Source organism: Ixodes scapularis, unplaced genomic scaffold (genome assembly GCF_016920785.2).
Source record: "Ixodes scapularis isolate PalLabHiFi unplaced genomic scaffold, ASM1692078v2 PGA_scaffold7__128_contigs__length_106722199, whole genome shotgun sequence".
Lineage (NCBI taxonomy): Eukaryota > Metazoa > Arthropoda > Arachnida > Ixodida > Ixodidae > Ixodes > Ixodes scapularis.
Window position 1 is genome coordinate 47,058,022 of NW_024609882.1, and position 21,318 is coordinate 47,079,339.

The 21,318-nt window shown below is 44.3% G+C and overlaps 1 protein-coding gene across 1 annotated transcript in view; it reads right to left on the reverse strand.

Annotated features, from left to right (window-relative positions):
* Positions 1 to 464: 464 nt before the first annotated feature.
* LOC121047054 (Down syndrome cell adhesion molecule-like protein Dscam2) overlaps positions 465 to 21,318 on the reverse strand; it is a 193,850-nt gene continuing 172,996 nt past the window's right edge. The window contains exon 3 of the mRNA XM_042286221.1: positions 465 to 691. Within this exon, the coding sequence (XP_042142155.1) occupies positions 465 to 691 (227 nt within the window). The remainder of the gene's footprint in view (positions 692 to 21,318) is intronic.

A 21,318-nucleotide genomic window follows, 5' to 3' on the forward strand; every position in this document is an offset into this window, starting at 1 on the left:
AGCTGATGTTTGCGATACGCACGGGTCGCATATTTTTTACCAGTGCTTACTGCATTCGTACCAATGCGGGGAGAAACTCTGGGAGAGGAGGAGATGTGTGCGTGCGGCGATGCTAGAGGGCCTTGCTCTGAGTGGAAGGAAAGTGGGTAGACGCGACGCCTGAATGCCTTTGCCTCTGCCCACTGTCTCCTCCAATCAGAGCGATCGAGACCTCGCGTAGGGTCCAGTGTTCGAACGGCGAGCACCAGACCCTATGTGAAGAGCAGACAGCGCTTTCGTTCGCTCTGATTGGATGGAAGACTGCGGGTGGAGACAAAGACAGCTAGCCATTTTGCTTCTATTCACTACCTTTCCAACCGAAGTTCGGTGCCAACACCGGATGTGGGCATTACGCCTGCGCAGAAATCACGCTCGAGTGATGTGAAGCGTTCGCACATGAGCCATGCCAAGAGAGCGGCATGGTGTCAGGACAACGTGCTGGTGTACACGCTACGCGCGCGCGTGTGCTGCCTAGTGCCCGTCTTACCCGAGGGAGAGGCCTGCTTGATGACGTTTCCCGTCGGCTCCTCGATCCACGACGTCACCGTAACGTAATCGGAGACGAAGGCGGGCACTTGGCACCTCATCACTGCTGTGTTGCCGCTGATGACGAACTCGTCGTACGCCTCGGCCGCGTAGTTCTGGCGAACAACTGTGTGAGAAAAGAAGGGACGACATTTTTGACACAACATTTAACAATTCTGCGAAGAATTTTTTAGCAGTTACACGCAAAATTGTTTTTTTTCCTCAAAAAATTGTACGTGCGATTACGAAAATACGTTACTTTAATCATTTCAAACGCTTTGCACTTGTGACATCTTTGATTTCTTTATTAATTTATTCATTCATTAGGTTATTTTACTTCCATGTGACAGCTGATACCTTGAAGTTGGCAATGATAGATAACGGAAAAATTCGAGACTAGTAGAAAACAGCCTCAATGCTTCAAGATATTGGTTCAAAACGTACAAGTGGCCCATGCGGGAATGGTAATTGGGATGATTTGATTACAGTAAGAAGTAGAGAAGTTCACAAATAATGTCTCGGAATATAAGCATAAATATCTGCCGTGAGATTGAAGCAATCAATTAATTCGTGAAGGCATTTATGCAACAATATATAATCTCGATCACATCACCTTGAACTCAGACATTCGTAACATTGCAGAGGAACACTACAGAGAGGAAATATAAGTAGGAGGACGCGCACCGGCACGACGGCCTCCCTCGGTTCATGCAGCTCCAGCGCTCTGTATTTTGGTATCGGAATAAACGCGAGGCTTGTTAGACTTGCAGTCTCACGACATCCCTAACAAATGGTGACCCGGACGTGATCCTTTTACGAATCCAGACCACCAGAACAGCATGCAAGCAAACGGTGAGCCAACCACGCAACTGGGGACCGTCTCCCTGGAACTTCCACCCTGTTGGCCTGCTGATCCGGCTTTGTGGTTCGCCCACGTTGAGTAACTCTTTGCTTCACGAGGTATGACTTCACAAGAAACAAAGTATCATTCCGCCGTAAGTGCCCTCAGCCTCAATGAAGCTGCCGAGGTTATATATATCATAATGACACGAACCCCAGACGTACCGTACGACAAATTCAAACATGAACTTGTCAAACACATGACGGCAGCCAAACTACAACGCCTTCGGCAAATCCTCACCGAGGAGGAACTTGGAGATCGCAAACTGTACCAGCTGCTACGTCGCACGACGTAGTTGATTGGGATTGCACCAATCGATGACTCAATTCTTCGAAAGGTATTCTTCCAACGCTTCCTCTGAAACGCTCGTATGATTGTGACGGCCTCGGCCGGTGTTCCTTTGGACATGATGGCTGAACAGGTAGACAAGATTCTTGAGAACGCATTACAAACGTTTGAGACACCGACTGTGGCCACCACAGGGATGGCAACTCAAGAGGCCCAGTTGCGGCGGCTTCGAGTGGACGTCGACCGGCTAACCAGGCTATTTACAGAACGTCCTCAGCTGTCAAGCTCTCGTCGCCAAAGTCACTGGCCTCCAACCAAAGAGCGCCTCAGATCTCCATGTAAAGAGCGATGCAGGTCTCTGTGCAGACGAGAAGAGTCACAGGAACGTGGCGACACGACATGCTGGTACTGCACACCATTTGGTACACGAGCTCGCAACTGCTATCGCCCTTGTTTTTTTCGCCGGGAACTTCCTATTGAACAACTGACGACGGCCGGTGCTGTTGGAACGAACCAGGACCGTCGCACATTATTTTGTTTTTTCATGATCCGGTTAACTTGCTTGGTATTCTTAATTGACACAGGTGCCAAGCTTAATTTGTACCCGCCAGCAGTAAAGATTTGAAACGCAACTTCAACTATTGACCTTACAGATTATGCGGCTCGTCTACGCGAAGCAATGAAGCTAGTACGATCTGATGGACCGCGAACAGCATCAAATCGAGGTGAAGTTATCAGCGCAGACGTTCAGACGTGAACGCGCGTATTTGAAAGAAAAGACAAAGCCTAAAGATCACTCCATCCTCAGTATATGATGGCCTCTACAAGATACTTCATCAAATATATATTTAAAAAAAAAAGTTTATTTTGGAAGTTAATGGACGACAGGAAGTTGTGAGCCTGAATCGTCTGAGAGCTGCACACATGAATAGCAATATAACTTCATGCCGAGCTAGAACTGTGAAACATGTGCACTGGGCAACAAGAGCACAAAAGGTTTTTACACGAGGGATTTTCCTAGTTTACATTCTAGATAGGGGCATCTGTAGTGGAACTATAGCGGAGAAAAAGAAGTAGGAGAGGGACGCGCAGCTAGCTATTTTGCTTTTACTTTGTTAGAATAAACGCGCGGCTTTTAACATTGTATTCTGACGGCATCGATAACAGTACGCTTATAGAAAGCAGTGAAAATAATCTAACGATTTTAAAAGTTGAAAGCTTTTGAACACGTTCTGTTGTCGCTTGATTCTTACCCCCCACATAGCTCCAAACAACAGAACGAAAACCTAATCTTAAACCAGCGTGGAAAATAATAAAACTAAATATATCGTAATTTAAATCAAGGTTTAAATCGTGATTGAAATCAGACCGATTTTGCTATAATGATGTGAATAAAATATATCTACCAAATATTATAAATAATTGTTTGTTCACCGTTCGTCTATCAATGGATGCTGGGTGTGACTTTGCATTTTATTTAAAAATTAAATCGGTGGTCTTCAGAGCGAAATTGGAACTTGTTTTTTTTTTTCTTTTACTCTCCACTCTGTTGAGTATATAAATATACTTCAAAGTTACTGCAATTCTTTCTTCCGCGTTGTTTTTAGTAATTGAACGAATTAACTAATCAGTCTGGTATATCTAAAAATAAAGGGTGTCGCAAAAAAAAAAAGTTTTTTTTTAATGCAAAAATTAACTACGCATCGCTGAACCCTGATTCTCCGCCCAAAGGTAGCACTAGAATTCAGAATCAGATTCCAATGTATCAGCATGAACCGATATTTTATTCAAAAGTTATAAGCGATTTTGTGAAAATTTCGATGTGAAAAAGGGGCCCATTTTCGCCCGTTTTCGATTTCTGTCGCCATAGTGCTCCATGTATTCAAGAGCCTACTTCGCCCACCATTTTTCCAACGAAGTTTGCGAAAGTCGCTTTTAACTTTTGAATAGAATATTGGTTCGTCCTGAAACTTTGGCATGTCGTTCGGACTTTTGGGTAGAAAATGAGCTTTCGGCGATGCGTAGATAATTTTTCGGATAAAAAGAAAAAAAAAAGAAACAGGCAAAAAAAAACAAACAAGAAAAACACTATACATATTTTTTTAAGACCACCCTGTCCATTCAGTGATTAAGAAGCACTGATTTGTAGCAAAATTGATTTAAAGGAAATTGACCTAGCTTAAAATAAAAAGAATAAATAAAAACTTTTAGCTTTTCCACTCCGGTGAAGAACGAAGACCAGCCAAGCTGTACTATGGTGGGAATGAAGTAATGGCCGGCTGCAAGTCGGCAAACCGGAGTGGAAGGGCTTGAAAGGTTGCGCCTTCTATGAGCGACGGTGGCAAGCGGACAACCCGCAAACACAACACTCTGGACAGCTACCGCCATCTATGAGCGACGGCGGCAACCAGAGTTTTGTGTCGACATTTGTTTGCGGGGGACGCAATCCTGGGGAAACTAGTCCTTAACAGCTCCGCTGTAAAAATGGATGTACTTTATACAAAGATTTGTTTCCATTCAGTTTAGAACCGAATTTATCTAAAAGTATATCCATAATAAGCAGTCTGACATGGAATTTACCTGTTATTTATACGGGTTGCGAGGTACAGTCCGTTCACCAACTACAAATATAATTGTCGAGAAGGTATAACTCTTGTGGGCGCATTGTGCAGATAGTTTTCAACAGCCTGACTCAGTATTTAACCAACACCAGACGCGTGTACTGAATCCCATACGTCAGTTTCCTCGATTGAGCGCAGGGCACAGGTTGAACTCGAGTGCTTCGTCAGCGCTCGACTTGAACTCGTGTGTTCAATGGGCGCATCACTGATTGAACACGAGCCGCGGCAAAACCTGACGCAGTGTTCAGATATGTCAGCCTAGCGCTGCGTCAGAAACACGCACGCACACACAAAAAAAGGAAAAAACAATTCATGCTGTTGTTGTCACCATGGGTTTAGTTATCAAGTTATCCACAAGGTTCGCGACGGTTGAATTTATTCCCCAATACGGGTAGAAGTGAGGGAGAAGAGGAGCCGAGAGGTGACTTGAGAACACCGAGGTCCTCGTGGTTGGAATGATGAGTGGCCAGATAGGTAAAGCTAGCTGTCATTGTCTCCACCCGCTGTCTCTCTCCAATCAGAGCGATCAAGGGCGTCGTCTGCCCCCCGCCGGGTGTCTCGCGTTCGAACTCAGGACGCCACCATTGGGGGTTCGAACACTTTCCAACACTGAATAGAGACAGGGGAAGGATTGCCTTCACGTCCATACCCACTAGTTTGTTTCAATCCGAGCCTGGTTCTACCTCAGTGTTTATCCATAGTGCCGTTCCCCTGTCGCACACTTTGGGCACAATTCGTCGCAGGTCTTCGCAGCACATTCAGGTAGAACCATATTTTACTTCGTTTTTTTTCTCTTTCTCCTTCACGTTTTAGTTGATGGAAGGAGTATGTCACTGAAGGAGCGAATAAGTATCGTTAAAATGAAAATGACTGAAAACACACACACACACACACACACACACACGCACGCACACACTAAGTTTGTGTGTGTGTGTTTTCAGTCGTTTTCACACACTAGGTTTGAAACGTGCTTACGCTAATGCAAGACTAAAGCAGACAAAACAAACCTAAAACTCACAGATGCGCGTCAGCGAGAGATTTGGAGGTGGAAATTCGCCAGACGATCGCCTCTCCTATGATTCGAACAGTCAAAGGTGTTTTCTATTATCTATTATATTCGTATTTTACAAAGGCGGCTCGGTTTGACACTCAAGCTTCCCTTAATTTTGTATACTTGAAAGCTGTGCTACGAAGGGCATGCAAATTACAGAAACATCGGTTAAGAAAGAAATCAGACCGCTTATGATTGTTAAGCCTCATTTGAGGACGCTAATGTGTAGCAAAATAAGTTTTCCATTTGGATTGGGAATTCTACATTTTTTTATTAGTTTCTAAATCTAATTTAGCGTAGCATACATTTTTATACAAGTTTTTGCGCCTTTTGTGCAAATGTAATGTTCAGTTATCGCTGACATTACGCAGGCGCACAATACGTTTATTATTCACGTACCGGTACGCGGGCACGCGAGAACAGTGCGTTCTTGTTTATGAGATCCCATTTCACGAAACGTGCTGGGAGAAGTTTGAAGCTCGTTGAAACATAGCTACATTTTAAGCGTCAGTGAAATGCGAGAAGTAGATTTCAAAGAAAAGGCAATAAAAAAAGGATGCGACACAGAATTGCGAATAAGGCAATTTAGAGTATTCCGACTAGAAAATTACTGCCGGCGAGTGGACGGGTGGTGGAGACTTCTGCAAAGCATAAATAAAACACGAACTTTACTCCACCAAACTTCGAAAAAACTTATTTTCTTTTTTTCTTTAGCCTGACATTGGGTAGCAAGTCTTCCCGGCTAGGGCCACTCCGCAAAATTTGCGAGAAAACCCACAGAGGCACTTCGCAAACAACAGACAAACAAAAACAAGAAAGTTCAAAACGGCCAAACAAAATGTCTCGAAGCAACGCGCCGAAACGTGACCAAATTTAAGTTACAAATAAATAAACAAAACAAAAAAGTAACCGGGTTTCCGTCACTACCGTTTTCTTGAGCGACGCGCGATAGACAGGCACGCAGCAGAAAACACACACAAAAAAAGTTGGTAAACGTTAAAGAAAAAGATGCGGGTGGAGACACTGCTTCTATAAGAACAGGCAGTGGTCGAAAACGTATGCAGAGCGAAGCAATACTCCACAGCCTAAACTCCCGTCTGGTTCAGGTTGGACCGGAACCGATGCTGGATTCCCAAGTTCCCACTAAGAAAAATGCAAAGTCAATGCTGGTTTTTATTCTATGATTAGTTAGACCGACTGCCCGATGTTGCGACGTGGCATTTTCCCGGTCAGGGATTGGTTAATTAGGGCTAAACATGATGCGTTCATGCCAGCTGATTGGTTCTGCAACGACCATAGTTTCGGCCACGGTCCAACTCGTCGTCAAAATCCGGAGACGAGTTCGAAACGGGCCGCGGCGCCAGACCAACCGCTGTTTGGTGCGGCTTATTTCCTATGCGCATATAAATTCCTCAACTCGCCACGTCTCCCCCCTCCCCCAAGAGCGCATGCGCGTGCGTTCGCACACACGAACGCCCATCTCGCCAAGCAAACGCATCGTACGCGCGTGAAAACAACAAACAAAACAAAATAAAAAGCGAGCGCCGAGGGCCAAACTTTAGAAACAAGCACGAAAGGAGACGAAGAAAGTTGGAGAAGGAAATAAATGGAGGCGGCTATTTGGTAGCCTTCTTAAAAGAGACTGCGTCTCGAAATCACTGCCAGAAGGAACGAAATATTTCACGCTGTGTTTCGGTCCGATCGCCTTCTTCTCCCCTCTTATCTACTCCCGCAAGCGCCGCAGGAAAAACGCTCCGTGAGTGAGTTCGATTCGGCGGCATAATGTATCGCGCCTACGGAAGGTCTTTTTATTTTCTATTTGTTTTGTTTGGTAATAATATTTACGTTTATGCGAAGTTGTGTATCGGGTAAACTTCCGTATATACAGTCAACAGCTGCGAAAACGCCGTCAAACATTGACTGTTCCCCCCCCGCCGTAAACGCAACTATTTCCCCTTCTTTTACTCCGGTCGGCTGGGTTTTGGTTCAACTCTCGAAAGCGGTCTTGGTTTGTCGGAAGAGATTTTGTGTGTCGTTATGATGCATTCGTCTAATGTAGACGCGAGGATATTGTCCGGTGTTCGCGTGATTTGGAGCAGCCGCCTCATGTCACAGCGTGCGCGCGTTATCCGGAAATGCGCCGCGTGCACCGAGACGTGAATTGTTTCGTCCGTTGCGTTGAAAACCGGCTGGCAAGGGCACTCGTCAGGGCACCGCGATCGTGCATAGTGGGCTTTGCGACGTCGTGCCAGCACCCCGGGTCTCCATCGCCGGGATTCGGAACGTTACAGAATTGGCGTCATTCTAGTAGATTGTCGGGAACGCTGAGAGAGCTAAGATGGATGCACTAATTCAGTCACGCTTTCGAGTAAAGACACTCGAATCACCTCGTTGCTTAAGATCACCGTTGCGACTTACCCGTGAATTTATTTAAAACCGCAGGGAACGCTTTTTAGTCCGCCAGAAATGCTGCTCAAACAGTCCGTGACAGAGCGAATTGTTGTAGCCTGAGCTCTCTGATAACGTATCTATAGGCGCAGTCGCACTGCCCCATACATACATAGTACACAGGAGGCACAATGTCCGTTGCAGACATGTGGACAGAATTTTCTCCGGGCACGCCTCAACTATGTTCGAAGGGTGTTTGCATTGCCCGTATGGGTGCTTCCAGCATGTCTGGAGACAGTTTTCGTATCACTAATGCTTTTTTCCATGGGCTGTATGTGATCCGTGGAAGAAACTCACCTTGGACAGGGTCTGTAGGATGTCTTCTAGATTATTTATTCGCGGCGTGACAGCGCTTAAAGCTAAGAAAATCTAGTTTTTTGTTTTTTTTTTCCAATCCGTAACTATCGCTACAATCGTTCGCTCTGTTCTAGAGAACAAAATAGCGGGGCTCACGATACATTCGAAGAATGTACTGTCGAATCTAAGCGCAGTATGTTACGCTGGTCTAGGATAGTTTTATTAGAAACATACGGACGATGTTTTTGCTCTTTAATGCTTCTAGTAAACAAAGGAGAGATCGGCGACAGGTCTTATTGCTATAACACCAATAGCTAGCAAAGGTTGTTGACTTTTTCATAGTTATTTTTTTTTAAGTCACCAACTTATCCCACCGAGCTTAAAATGAAGACTCTCCTGGAGGTTCCAATTACCGCGATACATTTCAATTACAGCGACGCACTTTAGAGACGCTTCATTGTATTCAACTGAAAAGAAAAAAGGTGACCAATATGACGTCAAAAACGGGCGACTGCTTTCGCTCTAAAACGCCAGTGGAACGTGTTTCTCGTTGTACATTCAGGCAGACAATTGCTGCGATCTACGGAGGATGTCTGGCAATTTCGTATGCCTAAGAACGTTTAAATCGAAGCTTGAATACTCCGACACGACAGGCATGCGAAACGTCATCACACGGGAGCCTTCGATCACATACTTGTCTCCGAAGAGAGGGAGTTCCTGTTGGTAAACAAGCGCGCTTGACCGCAAGAGGTGTGGGCAGACTGCACATATGCAGACACGCTTTTTTTGAAGAGCCAGACAACTGCGAATGCGGAGTTCGGCCACTATAGCGCTACGGTTAAGGCCTTATGTCAGCATGGATCGTTGGCAAACACAAAACACAATGACGCATAAAAAAAAAAAAAGAGGAACCGTTTGGGGCACAATTTGAAGAGCACCAACTTGGAGAGACAGAAAGTTTCCGAGTAGAAGAGGCGCCCCCATGTGCCAGGCGTCTTCCTTTCCCCACGGCTAAAACAAACAAATCTTGCGCTGTGGCCCGGCGCCGACGAAGCGCGCGTCCGTCTTTAGGCAGAACTTCTTACGCTCTTTGACAGCGACATCTCTTTTGGGCCTGGACTCGCATAAACGCATACATACATACAGATAAAAGCACACGCAAAAAAACAAATAAAAGCCACATTGCCCCGTCTTGAATCCGGGACCCGAGAAATGCAAGCTTCGTACGCAAGAGAAACTTGGCAGCTCCCTCCGTATCAGTTTCTGTCGTTGGCTTTCTCGGGGTCCTTGCACAGAGCCAAGATTTAAGAGAGGGAGCAATTCAAACCGTTGAAAATCGTTAGCAGTTTAATGGCGGCCGCTTCCTGCGCACATTTTACGCAAATGCGCATGCGTGGCGCTGTCTCGAGGCGAGGAGGAAAAGAAACATAGAGGCGGAGGCGCTTCCCAACCATTGACGCTATTGACTCCTCCTCGCAACTAAACCCTAAACCACGTGACCCCCGACATCGAGCGGTTGGAACCACCCCCAAACCTAGGCGCACTAGGTCCTCGCGGAATCTGGAGCCCGGGACTCTGACTCTTCGCCTCTCGGTCTCGTGTTCTGCTCGCCTTTGTTGTCTCGGTGTCCCCCTTTTGTCCTCTTTCTGCGACGGGGCAGCCTTTTTTGCTTTGTCTTGTTTTCTGGCTGTCCGTTGGTTGAGTCCGGCATAGCCAGCGAAGCGTGACTATCGGGACGGTGCGGTTGCTCAGCTTCAATCTTCTACGGATGTAGGGGTGGATGTCGGGGCTGGGGTACGAGGGAAGGGAGGGCGAAGGGCCTTGGGGAATAGGAGTCAACCGCATTGAGGTCCCGCTGGTTTTCGTGGCGCTTCAGTACGGATTCGACGATGCGATGGATCACGCAGGTTACAATGCGGCGTTTCTTTGTGTGACGCATGTTGCGTAAGCTTGGCTCGTTCAATCTCGTGTTATAAAGTTTGACGAAAGTTAAATGGAAGTATGGGCGAAAAGTTTTGAGTCTATAGAGAGAAAACGTCAGGGAGAGGAGGAGGGGAGGGTATGCGGGGATGTAAGAGTGCCGAGTTCTGATTGGTTGGCTCAAGACTACTGCTACTGATTTATGTATAAAAAAAACATATATTCAGGGTAACAAAAATCAAAAGCGTTACTTTTAAGCTGAGTTAACGAGCTCCATTTGAATCGCTGTAACGAGTAGCGTACTTAGTTAGTTACTGAATGAGAAACAAATAAGGGTAATTAGTTACTGTATTTCAGGGGTCTCCAACTTATTTGAAATTGGGGGCAAAATAGGTCTCCCCCGAAATTTGGAGCGCCTACATAGGGCAAGAGCGGGGGGGGGGGGGGGGGGGGTGATTATAAAAAAATAACAGCCATGGTGTTTTACGTTGCTAAGCAGCCGATTCGTTCAGTGACATCCAGAGATTTCATAAAAAATGGGATATCATGCTATTTGCTTTTTTTGTAAAATCGTCGTTTTGCCAGTGTCGTTTCTAGCTTTGAATTGCTCATACAACTATACTTTGGATTATTACCTAGTGCGATTACAAGATTTAGAATACCTGAATTCTGCTAACACGTTGGAATATTTAAATAAAATTGGAAACCAAGCACACAATCGTTGCTATGTCGCTCAATTCCCTCAGGAGTTATCCAAGTTAATGATGTCTCAAGAACTCGAAAAAAACAAGTTCATGTTTTGTTTTGTCAATTATTATTTCAGGGTTATAAGAAAATGATTGTGTCTTAACGGTATGTTAGAAGAGACAATCATAAATCGAAAACAAAATAGATCAGTGCCAAATAAGTTAATGTCATAAGTCTAGAGCTACGTTGTCAAAGAGATTAAAGGGGCAATGCAACAATTTTTATACTTTGCAAAATGAACTCTTAGAACGAATTCCTGACGCTAATGACCTATGCAACACGTGATTGTTTTTCTACACACGAAGCAGAAGTCGCAGAAAAAAATAAAGAAAAGCTAGCAGCGTTCACCCCGTTGACTCGCAGTCAGAACAAGCGGCCACGTGATCTGTAGCCGATTATATGCCGGCAATGTTGATCATAGCCTCGCACTGGGGTTGGAAAAACACAGGACACGGTCTGAGTTCCAGACTTTGTTGTGGTTCGGCAATTTTCGCCATTGCAGCGACTGGACACGTACAATGGCACGGGCCGCTACCCGAATGCTTGTCGAGCTATTGATTATCCCCAGCCCAAGTCGAGTGCTCGCGCAATGCTCGGGTTCAATCTATGAGCCACATTCAAACATCGTCATTGGGGGATACTGCGAACCCTCAGCTACGTTATACAGTTTTGAGAATGAGAGACTGAAAGAAAACGTTCGCTTTTTTCCTTGAAATTACACCTCAACAAAGAAGTTTTTGGTCAGTGGCGTGGCGTGCGAGTATGCGTAGGTCACACTAGGGCCAGTAAAGTCGTGTAAAGTGAAAAAAAAAAAGCAACATTCCAATCGAATATTGTTGCACCGCCCCTTCAAATGGAGGACAAGCGGTCATTATATATAGCGCATGCAGCGCTCGAGGCACAGGAATGGGAGCTCACTGCCACGGGATGGGAGCTCACTGCCACGGGATACGTGCGGGCCGCGTGTTTGAGAGCCCTGCTTTATTTCGTTAGCCTGTACATGTCCGGTAGTCAGTGATTTGCCACTGAATGTATTGGACGCCATATTTGAGTGCGCTGTTAAGAGCGCATGTTCAGAACGAGCTCACATGAATAGAATGCTAAGATTGGCGTGCTTGTCAGTGCAGAGTGCACGTTGCAAAACAACTGTGGTCTCTAGAGAGACTGGCTAGTCTCCCGTTGGAACGCCTCTCCCCAGGTAGCTAGATGGCAGCCCCGTGAATGAAACTCCAGGGGGAGCTGCGCGCATTTGGCGTGCTGTTATAGCTTCTATCTTCGTTGCTCACTGCCCTATTTCTTTTCAAAAGCTTAATGAGAGAAGCATTGTTGACTTCTCAGCCTTTCTAGCAATGACAGATTTACTTTTGTTTGGCTCTGAGGTACATGCAGTGGCGATGACAAGAATACTCAAGTTCTTCATCTTCCTTCTCTTCCGCCTTTACAACAAAGCAATGAACAACGAGAGGGTAGCAAGTCGAGAACGGCTAAGGCTTCTGGAAGACAGGAAACGTAATGGTGTGCTCACACGCGAGACGTTTCTTCCACAGATTGGAGCTAACATCATCCTAAGCTGAGACTGCAGCCAATATGCCACAACCACGAAAGAACGAGATCGCAGCTTTGAAGTGTACTTTAGCAGAACGAGTGCCGGCACTGCAAAAAAGCCTTCCCCCCCCCCCCCCCCAAAAAAAAAAATATTGTCGTGTAAACAGCGGAATTATATTTGTGTGGAGAAGAACGGTTAGTTCAAGGGATTATCCGGTGAAAACCGGAAGTTCCCAAGATCTTGTGATGGTTACCTAATGATTAACATAGGCCATTTTGATTCTATCAAAGGACACCCCAATTTAGTCTAATCAATGACGAATAATTATACGAAACTCCATGCCAAATTTCGCAAGGCTGCGCTCTCATGCCTGATGTGACATCACAGTAGGCTTGCAATTGTTAGATCTTATGAATCATTCCTCCATGATCAAGTGATCCCGACGCACCGCAGCGTTCTACTTTACTCCCCACTGTAAATCTCGCGGAGAAGTGTGAAGCGTGACAACCGCACAACAAGAATCCTCTTTCATTCAAATAAAAAAAAAATTATTTTTAGCCCAGCACCGAAAATGAATGACGCCGTAGCGCTCACGCTGAGGACAAAGTTCGAAGAGCGCTTCAGTTCGGCGCTTTCTTTGCGTTATGTTACGTCAAAGCCTCAGCTGCTCTGAAGGTGGAACAGGAAAACTCCGTTTATGCACTCTTGGTTTAAAATACAATTACTCGTCCACGGAAGCGCACAAAATTCTGATTCGTCATGGAAGATTCTTGTACAGCCATGGTCAATGTGATCTATATGTTTTAGTTCGACGTGTACGCGTTGGTGAAATTAAATAATCTCAGCTGTCCTGTCCGTCCCTAGGTCTAAATGCTTTCGTGAATACGAAATTTGACCGGACAATTCATTTAAAGTAGCGCAGGGACGCATCTACGAGCATCATGAACACAAGCGCAAATCAACGTGTCTAATCCGTAGTTGGTAAAACCTGGATCGATAAAATCTTTCCTTTTAAATTACCTCTCAGGATTTTGATTTGGGGGGGGGGGGGGGGGGGGGCATGACAAAATGCTGTATGAGGTAGAGGGGGGAGAGGAGGCCCCAGCAAAATGGAAGATTTCGGGGGAGGGGGTGGGGGGAGTGTGGTTGGCGTAACGGACGCCATTGACGACCGCCACCAGTGCTTGGTGATCCATGAAGTAAGTGAGTAAGCGCGGTGAAAGTTTTCAAGATCATCCAACGTATTCGCGTAGCAACTGCATATTGCTACGCGTGGGATTTCGCATAACGCGACTATTGTTTGAAAACAATCCTTTCAAGCAGACGACACTTCTCCGTCGCGCCATTCTTGGCGGGAAACCAGGGCTGCCCTTTTCGCTCTCTTCGCGCGGCACGGCCAACCGGAAGTCCCGACTTCCCTCCCTTCACGCCAAGAGGGGAGAGAAGAAAATATTTTTGCATTCTTTGCTCATAGGGCGACGACAGCCCACGAGGTCGAAATCTCTGCAAAGTGTCGCCCGTAAAGCTGTCCTTTTAAATCTACTAAAGCCTAAATTTGGGACGGTTTTACAAACAGCTCGCTATGTTCATGTTTCTGCGTTCGGCAAGCTTCGGGGGCAAAACGACTGAACTGGCGCAGGAGGAGAAATACCATTGTCTACACCCTTACCAGCTGACGATAGTTTCCTCAAAGACAAGGTATTAAATAGACTAATGCATAGATCCAGGGTAAAAAAAAAAGTAAGCCAATAACCTGATGATTAGCAATGTGCTAAATCGCTGAGAACAAGTTTAGTTCTCACTTCTTAAGTTTTGAGGTCACCAACTTTTTCTAAACATCGCCGACTGAAGAACCTAGTGGTAAAAAGCGATAAAAAAAAGCAATAATGTCTTCACTTAAAAAAAAAAAAGAGAGAGAGAGAAAAAAGAAGGATTCGAGAGATCTTGGATGGTTCAGATTTAGCCGAGTAGCAAATGTTTTCAACTGCCGGTTCCGTTAAAGTATTTATCAAGAATTTCGGTTGACTTTAGAAAGTAAACTATTAGTTCTACAGCCATTTACTTACGACATATTCAGGAAATGAGGTAAGGGACAGAACACGCGAAGTGAAATCTGAATTTTATTAAACCACCTTAGACTGGTTGAGAAAATCTCGAAACAACCAAAGTAGAAAACACAGGGAAAGAAGTCAATCAGACGACAAGGTCAGTGGTCCTAAGGGGATGCAGCCAGTTCCCTTTGAAATCTGGAACTTCCAACGGAAGGGGCCAAAGGCCCAAGAGCTAAAATCAGTCAGACACCGTAAGGCTGACTTTTTTCTCTGCCTCTTCTGCCTCGGTTGTTTAAAATCTGACATCTGTTTTCCGTGAAATTTTCAGTTTAAAAGAAATTATCTCCGGCAAGTGTAGCTGCAGTTGAACGCCAGACACCACCTCATTGATCTGAGCAGACATATGCCTATTCGTTACAACAGACGCAATTTTTACTTTCAATGGCGTCGCCAGTCACTGAAAGTACATCCGAAAATCGACAATGCTGCACTTGCGTGATTTTTATGCAAACCGTTCTTTTCAGCATAACATATCGCATAGTTCAGGCGCTTACAGGCTGTCTCGGAAACATTTTTCGCATTTATATAAAGTAATTAAATTATATATCTTCAGAAAATAGCTAAATCACTTTATTTACGTCAGACTCGGGACTGAGAAAAATGTTAAGTTTATTTAAATTCATAGTTAAATCGAACAGGCGAATATTTATACCGCAAAAAAACAATTCTATACTATGTGATCAAAAGCAACTGTTTTCAATTTGTTATGAAGGCAGAGCACGTTGCTTACGAGAAACACCCATAGTGGCTCCTTATTTGGAGTCTATTTGTCGCGCATTAGATTTTGAATCTGCGACTATAAATTTACCAGGCGTTTCTTATTGCGACTGTTGTGCCGCAATCACGGAGAAGACCTGCGGTGTCACGCTATCCTTAGTAATTGGCTACTCAAGCCTCGTGCTGTCGCTTGAGGAATTCCCTTGGTGGACATGGAGCAATCCAAAAGCGCTCCATGCTAGTGTCCTTAGTGGGGTAGATGCGAGCATGTGCTTTCACATCCAAAAACATGCCAGCAAAAAAAAAAAAAGAAAGAAAAAGCGCTCGAAAATGTGTTGCAATTTTACCAAGAGACTTCCCCATTATAGTCACCTACATAGTCGATGTGCGCCAATGCTAGGGCCTCCTCTAGACTACACACGTATACGGTACGCCGAGGATGGTAAAAGTCAATATGTGTTAGAAAATCAAGTGCAGAAACTCTTCACCTTATGACGACATGGAATTCAGTAGTAAAGGTAAGTGTCGTTCGACACTTTACAGTGCGAAGCATGAAATCGCGGGGAAACGCGACGAAAAACCCGAATACAACGCATTTGCGATGATGGCAGGGGAGAGCGGAGCGACGAGTTGAGGCCACCTTACGGCGGCCGCGTCACGTGATTCCAAAATGGCAGCTTCCATGCGACGGAGGGCGGATAGGTTTATAGAACAACGTGCGACTCTGTCGTTAGGCCGCTGTTGGGGCGCTGTTGTCGGCAAGGCACATGTGCACAGGCTTCACCTCACGCGAATCTGGTTTTCGCGCATGCGTAGATCCCACTTCTGGTATGAACAAGCGCAGAAATCTTGTAAATAGAGCGCTGGCGTATATTGTATACGTAAAAAAATATTTTTGTCTTTGCTTGTACCGGTTACGTAAAAAGATTATTTCCCCTCCCCCCCCCCCCCCCCTTTTTTGTTTTGCTTGTGCGTAGCTGGAGCAAAATTATTTTACCCAATGTAATGGTGCCTTTCCGAGGTAACAAACTTTTCCTGCTTATTTGTAGTTTTCGTATGGTTTGCAGCCGGTCCAGTCGGTTGAGAGAGTTATTTTTTCTTTTTATCACAATCCGCATTACAGTTTGCTCCACTGAACAGTTAGAGACCACATCCGGGCCTGTTCTCAAAACCTTAGAAACAAAATGTGGAGGGGGAAGACACCGCAATTCGAGCTTAGAAAAACCTTCCACTTTTTTATAGTTGGCCAGAAAGCAGTCTTTTTTTCCCGCTTTCTGGGACGATCAAATTGGAACCCAGCCAGGCCAGCGTGTCCGGCGTCGAGGCCGGCACCTGACAGTGGAAATGAAGAAGCGTTGCCACTTCCTGCCGTTGTCTCGGACTGGACGAGAAAAAGTGGGAGGGGGAACGAAGGGGAAAAGGAAAAAGGCGTCCACCGGAAGTGACGCATTACGGGTAGCCGCTTCCGTTTCCGAACGGACGATACGGTTCATCGTTAAGGAGGACTTTTCATTCGTGCTCCGGTGCCTCCGACCTTCCCGCTCTCTGAAGGGCGGTCGGTTTCGTTTCGTTATGTTTGGTACTTTATCCATCGCGTTATTGCATTCACAAGGTACGATAAAAAAAAAAAAAAATGAAGGCTATCGCAGTGGCAAAGACGCACATTTGAACTAACCGCTGTGCGCGATTAGGAAAAAGGACAGCTACCTTTATTTTCAAAGCTCAAAACTGCATGAAATGCAGTATTTTAAAAGCAGTCGTCTAGGTTTATTCCAAAGATATAAACTGTCGTTTCGAGGAATAAAAAAAAAAAGAAGAAATCTCTTTATGTACTTCCCCGCTAAATTTAGTAGGGAAACTGACACCATACAAACGTCACGTGATCTCAATGCTCCCCCAAATTGATCGGAGGAAAATTAATTCGCGTATAGGTAACGCGCCCTCAATATTTCCGCTAGATTTGGCGGTAAAACTGAATCGATCTGTAGGTCTTCTGACGTCGAATCACGTCACATCCATTTCGCCGCTAAATTTAGCGTGGAAACTTAATTGCTGTTCCTGTCACGTGACGTCGACTTCTTCGCTAAATTTATCGGGAAATGCGCCGAAAGACGGACACGATTCTGGGATTGGGCAGGTTCCCTTAAAGAGAATTCCACGCTTGCATATACAATGGCCACCGACAAGCTAAAAAGCGCCGGGCGTGGCCTGGTATCATCGCTTCTCTTTGTTTCGTGACTGGCCCTTCAGCGTTGTCATTAACTGATGCTGCACTCTCATTGGCTGATAGAGAGATATAGAGATGCGTGGGACTCGCCACACCCTGCGTTTCTTAAACTGTTTGTGATTATGCGCCGAGAAAGTGAGGAGAGGAGGCGATGGTGCGCGGGCGTGGAGGACAGAATGCCAAGCTCTGATTGGAGTGATTAGTGGGTAGACCTAAAGCCATAGCTGCTGCTGTTTCACTTTCATATCTATTTTTATATGGTGTCTGCTTCATTCCTCTCCATTTTACACGCAGATAACAAATCAGCGCCTCCGCGCTGATTAACGTTCTAAAGCTCCATTAAATACTTTGTTACCATATTAATGACAGGGCGGAAAGTTAGACATATGTGACATGTTTCATTAAGTTGCTTTTGAAGCAATCAACAGATACAGACCTATATTTAAGCCCATACACCCCCCACACGTCACAAGCGAATATGGTGAGGGTCAAGTGAGAACGGCTCTTTCAAATACACGGTGTCACAAAATAAATTTACGTATTCTTTTTTACAGCAAATATAAACTAGGCGTTGCCAAACGCTCATTCTTCGCCCAACCAGATGCCAAAGTTTCAGCCCGATCCGATACCTTATTCAAAAGTAATAAGTGATTTTCTGAAAATTTCAATGGGAAATGGCGGCCCACGAACTTTTCGAATGCGTGGGGCTCTATGGTAGCAGAAACCGAAAACGAGCGAAAATGGGCTCCATTTTCCCATTGGAAGTTTCAGAAAATCACATAACTTTTGATTCAGGTATCGGATCAGGCTGAAACTTCGGCATCTGGTTGTCAATCCTAGCGCTACCTTTGGGTGGAGAATGAGCGTTCCGCGATGCCTAGTTTATTTTTGCGGTGAAAAATAATGTGTAATTTTTTTTTGTGACACACTGTATATAGCATTTAACGTGGCGAATTTCAGCGGGTTCTGAACAAAGTTCGATTGAGCTCTTTTACTCGTGCTTTGCGTAGTGCTCGAATAAGAATATGCTGTGGTGGCGCAAAGTTGCTTCAGTACCTTATGTTTCTGGGCGTTTCTTAATAAAACGGAATCTTACCCTGACTAATAATGCAATGTCGTGTCTAGTTGGCGGTATTATGATACCAGCAATTAGATATAAACATGAAAGAGTCTATGTGGTTGCCATATTATCCCTTCTAAAATAGGTTGAAGAAGCGTAAGGCGTAAACGTATACTCAACGCCGAAATCAGCTACTACGTTATAGAGCACCCTCAAGTGTAGATGTAATTTATAATTAGGCCTCGGTGATTTCGAATAAATTCGAAAAAAATTCGACAAAAACTTGCCGGTAAGTTTTCTGTAAATTCGAGTTTATCCGAAAAACTCAAAACTTCAAAGCCCCCCCCCCCCCCAAAAAAAAAAAAAGTTGTTTCACAAATAAACATTATAAGAGCGCAAGGTCGGTGGTCCTAAGGAGATGCAACCAGTCTTGTTTTAAATCCCGAACTACTAAAGTAAAGGGCCAAAGCCCCAAGAGCTAAAAGGCAAAGGGTTGGCCTTTTAACTCGTCAAAGTTCCGTCAGGGAAAGGGGTCATGGTGCCAGGACTTCATTTGTTTTGTTTTTGAATTTTTAAAAATTGGGAACAAATTGATATAAACCTTGAATTTCAGGGGAATGGGGAATCTAACAACAATTAACTCCGATAAACCCCGAATTTTCAGCGACAAACGGACTCTGAAAAACCATCCCTGCGAATTTCACGAGAAAAAAAAAAAACTCTGTAAACAAGAAATCTTTCTTAGAAGTAGGGTTTGGTTATAACTAGGGTTTCGAAACGCTAGTTATAAATAGGGTTCCATAAAAGTTCAAAAAACAATCCCTGTTAAAGTTTTTGTCAATTCGGATTAATTCGGAAAACTCGGAATTTCGAGATCACAACAAAAACACAAAGATAAAAAAAGAAGTCGTCTTTAAAAAAAAAAAAAAAAGTTTACAAGAGCACAGGATCAGTGGACCTTAGAAGCTCCATCCTCAGTTTCCCTTTAAATCTAGAACTACTGACAAAAGGGGTTTGCCTTTTATCTAGTAAAGGTTCTTCCAGAACAATAGGTCATGGCACCGGGACTCTATTTATCCTGTGTCTCAAATTAAAAAAAATATATAGAAAAATAGAAAACACAATAAAATAATTTTTGAATTTGGAAAGGTGGGAAAATAAGAAAAATAAACTGGAATAAACCCCAAATCAACAGCGAAAAAAAAATCTTTTCTAGTTTTTTGCGAAATATTAACTCTGAGAACACGGAATCCTAGTTAACCTTCACTCGCAACAACAATGATGCATGTCTTCCGGCAACAACATTTGGTTACTTTCGGATACTCGTGTCGAACCACCCAAAACGGCTTACTCGCATTTCTATGTAAAGCTAGTCGCGAGAGGCCACAGGGAAAACAACTCGTGTGTTTTATGCATGATGAGATTGGGATGAGCGATTTGTACCCATTAGGGATTTCCGGAGTACAAAGTGGCCTATGGGCGTTCTGACTATGAGCACTGTTGTGCGCGTCCCTTAAAAAGAAACTGGGCTCCACTTTTCCGACAATATTTAACTGTCACAAAAAAAGTGGATGTAAGGATGCGAGTTATATTTTAAAGTAGGGGCGTTTACGAAACATGCTTCTTTTTCCGGGTCAATATCTCAAAATCGAATTATGTTTCTGATTTGTTACTAGAAACAATAAACTAAAAAAAAAGACATCTGAAGAGGATGGATAAAACAGGTACGTAACAAAGCAAACTTTCCCCGAAAGAACAAAAAAAAAAAAAACATGTGTGCAGTAGTTGTGTCGGGACACACATTCGAGAGTGGCCCGTGATCACGAATATCTTGAAATGGCACACGTTCTGCCGCAAAGTTGCATCCACCGGTTGCGAGTTTCGACTTCGTCGAACGCCAAAAGGAAACTAATAAAATCACGAAGCCGCCGCTACACATTCTTGGAGAGCCGTAATCCTCAGGTAGAGAAAAACCATCCAAAGGAATCGGAGGAACATTGGAGTTGATCGCCGAACGGCGAAAGCCGCACCTAAAAGCACTCGCTCGAAATCGGAACACAAAACTATCACTGTTTGTCTAAATCTTTTAGAAAAAAAAAAAAAACAAAAAAAAAACCCGCGTTTTTAAAAGCAATAAAACAATCAAAACAAAAATTGTCTCCACACTGAAAAACCTTTCCAAACGCGCTTTCGTATGCGTTGATGACCATCCCCTTATTCCTCTTTTTAATTAGCCCATTCACGTCATTGGTCTTTGTATTAACTTTAATATTAAGAATATTTAGAAGTACGCAAACGGAGTTCAATTACGAATGCAGAAATGAACCTGTTTAGAGGAGATATCACGCTACTGCGAACGAAAACAAAAATTCCAACTTTGGAACTCTCGTCGCCTTTCATTTTCATTGAAGAATATATAATTAGGTTTATCTCGCGCGTAGGTGTGCACCGTCACAGAAGGAAATAGCTGCGCAATGAAGGCCAAATTTCGAAGTTTGGAATCTTGCAACCCTCACGCGTTCTGTGATTCAAAAATCTTCGCAATATAAGTGTGCTAGTTTGCTACTAAAACACAAAACCGAGCGAACAACGAGACAAATCGAAAGCGTTTTTTTTTTCGTCTTCTTTTTTTTTCCAAATGACAATTTTAAAAGAAAAGCATGCCACCCCTCATATTTCATGGTGGACAAGAGATTATCATGTCGTCTTAATGATCTCATAAGATTTTTTGAGAGAGAGAGAGAGAGAATATCTTTATTGAAACAGAGAGTTTAGTCTGAGCTTTGCGCTCTAACAGGCTTCTCTGTAGTAGGGAAGGGG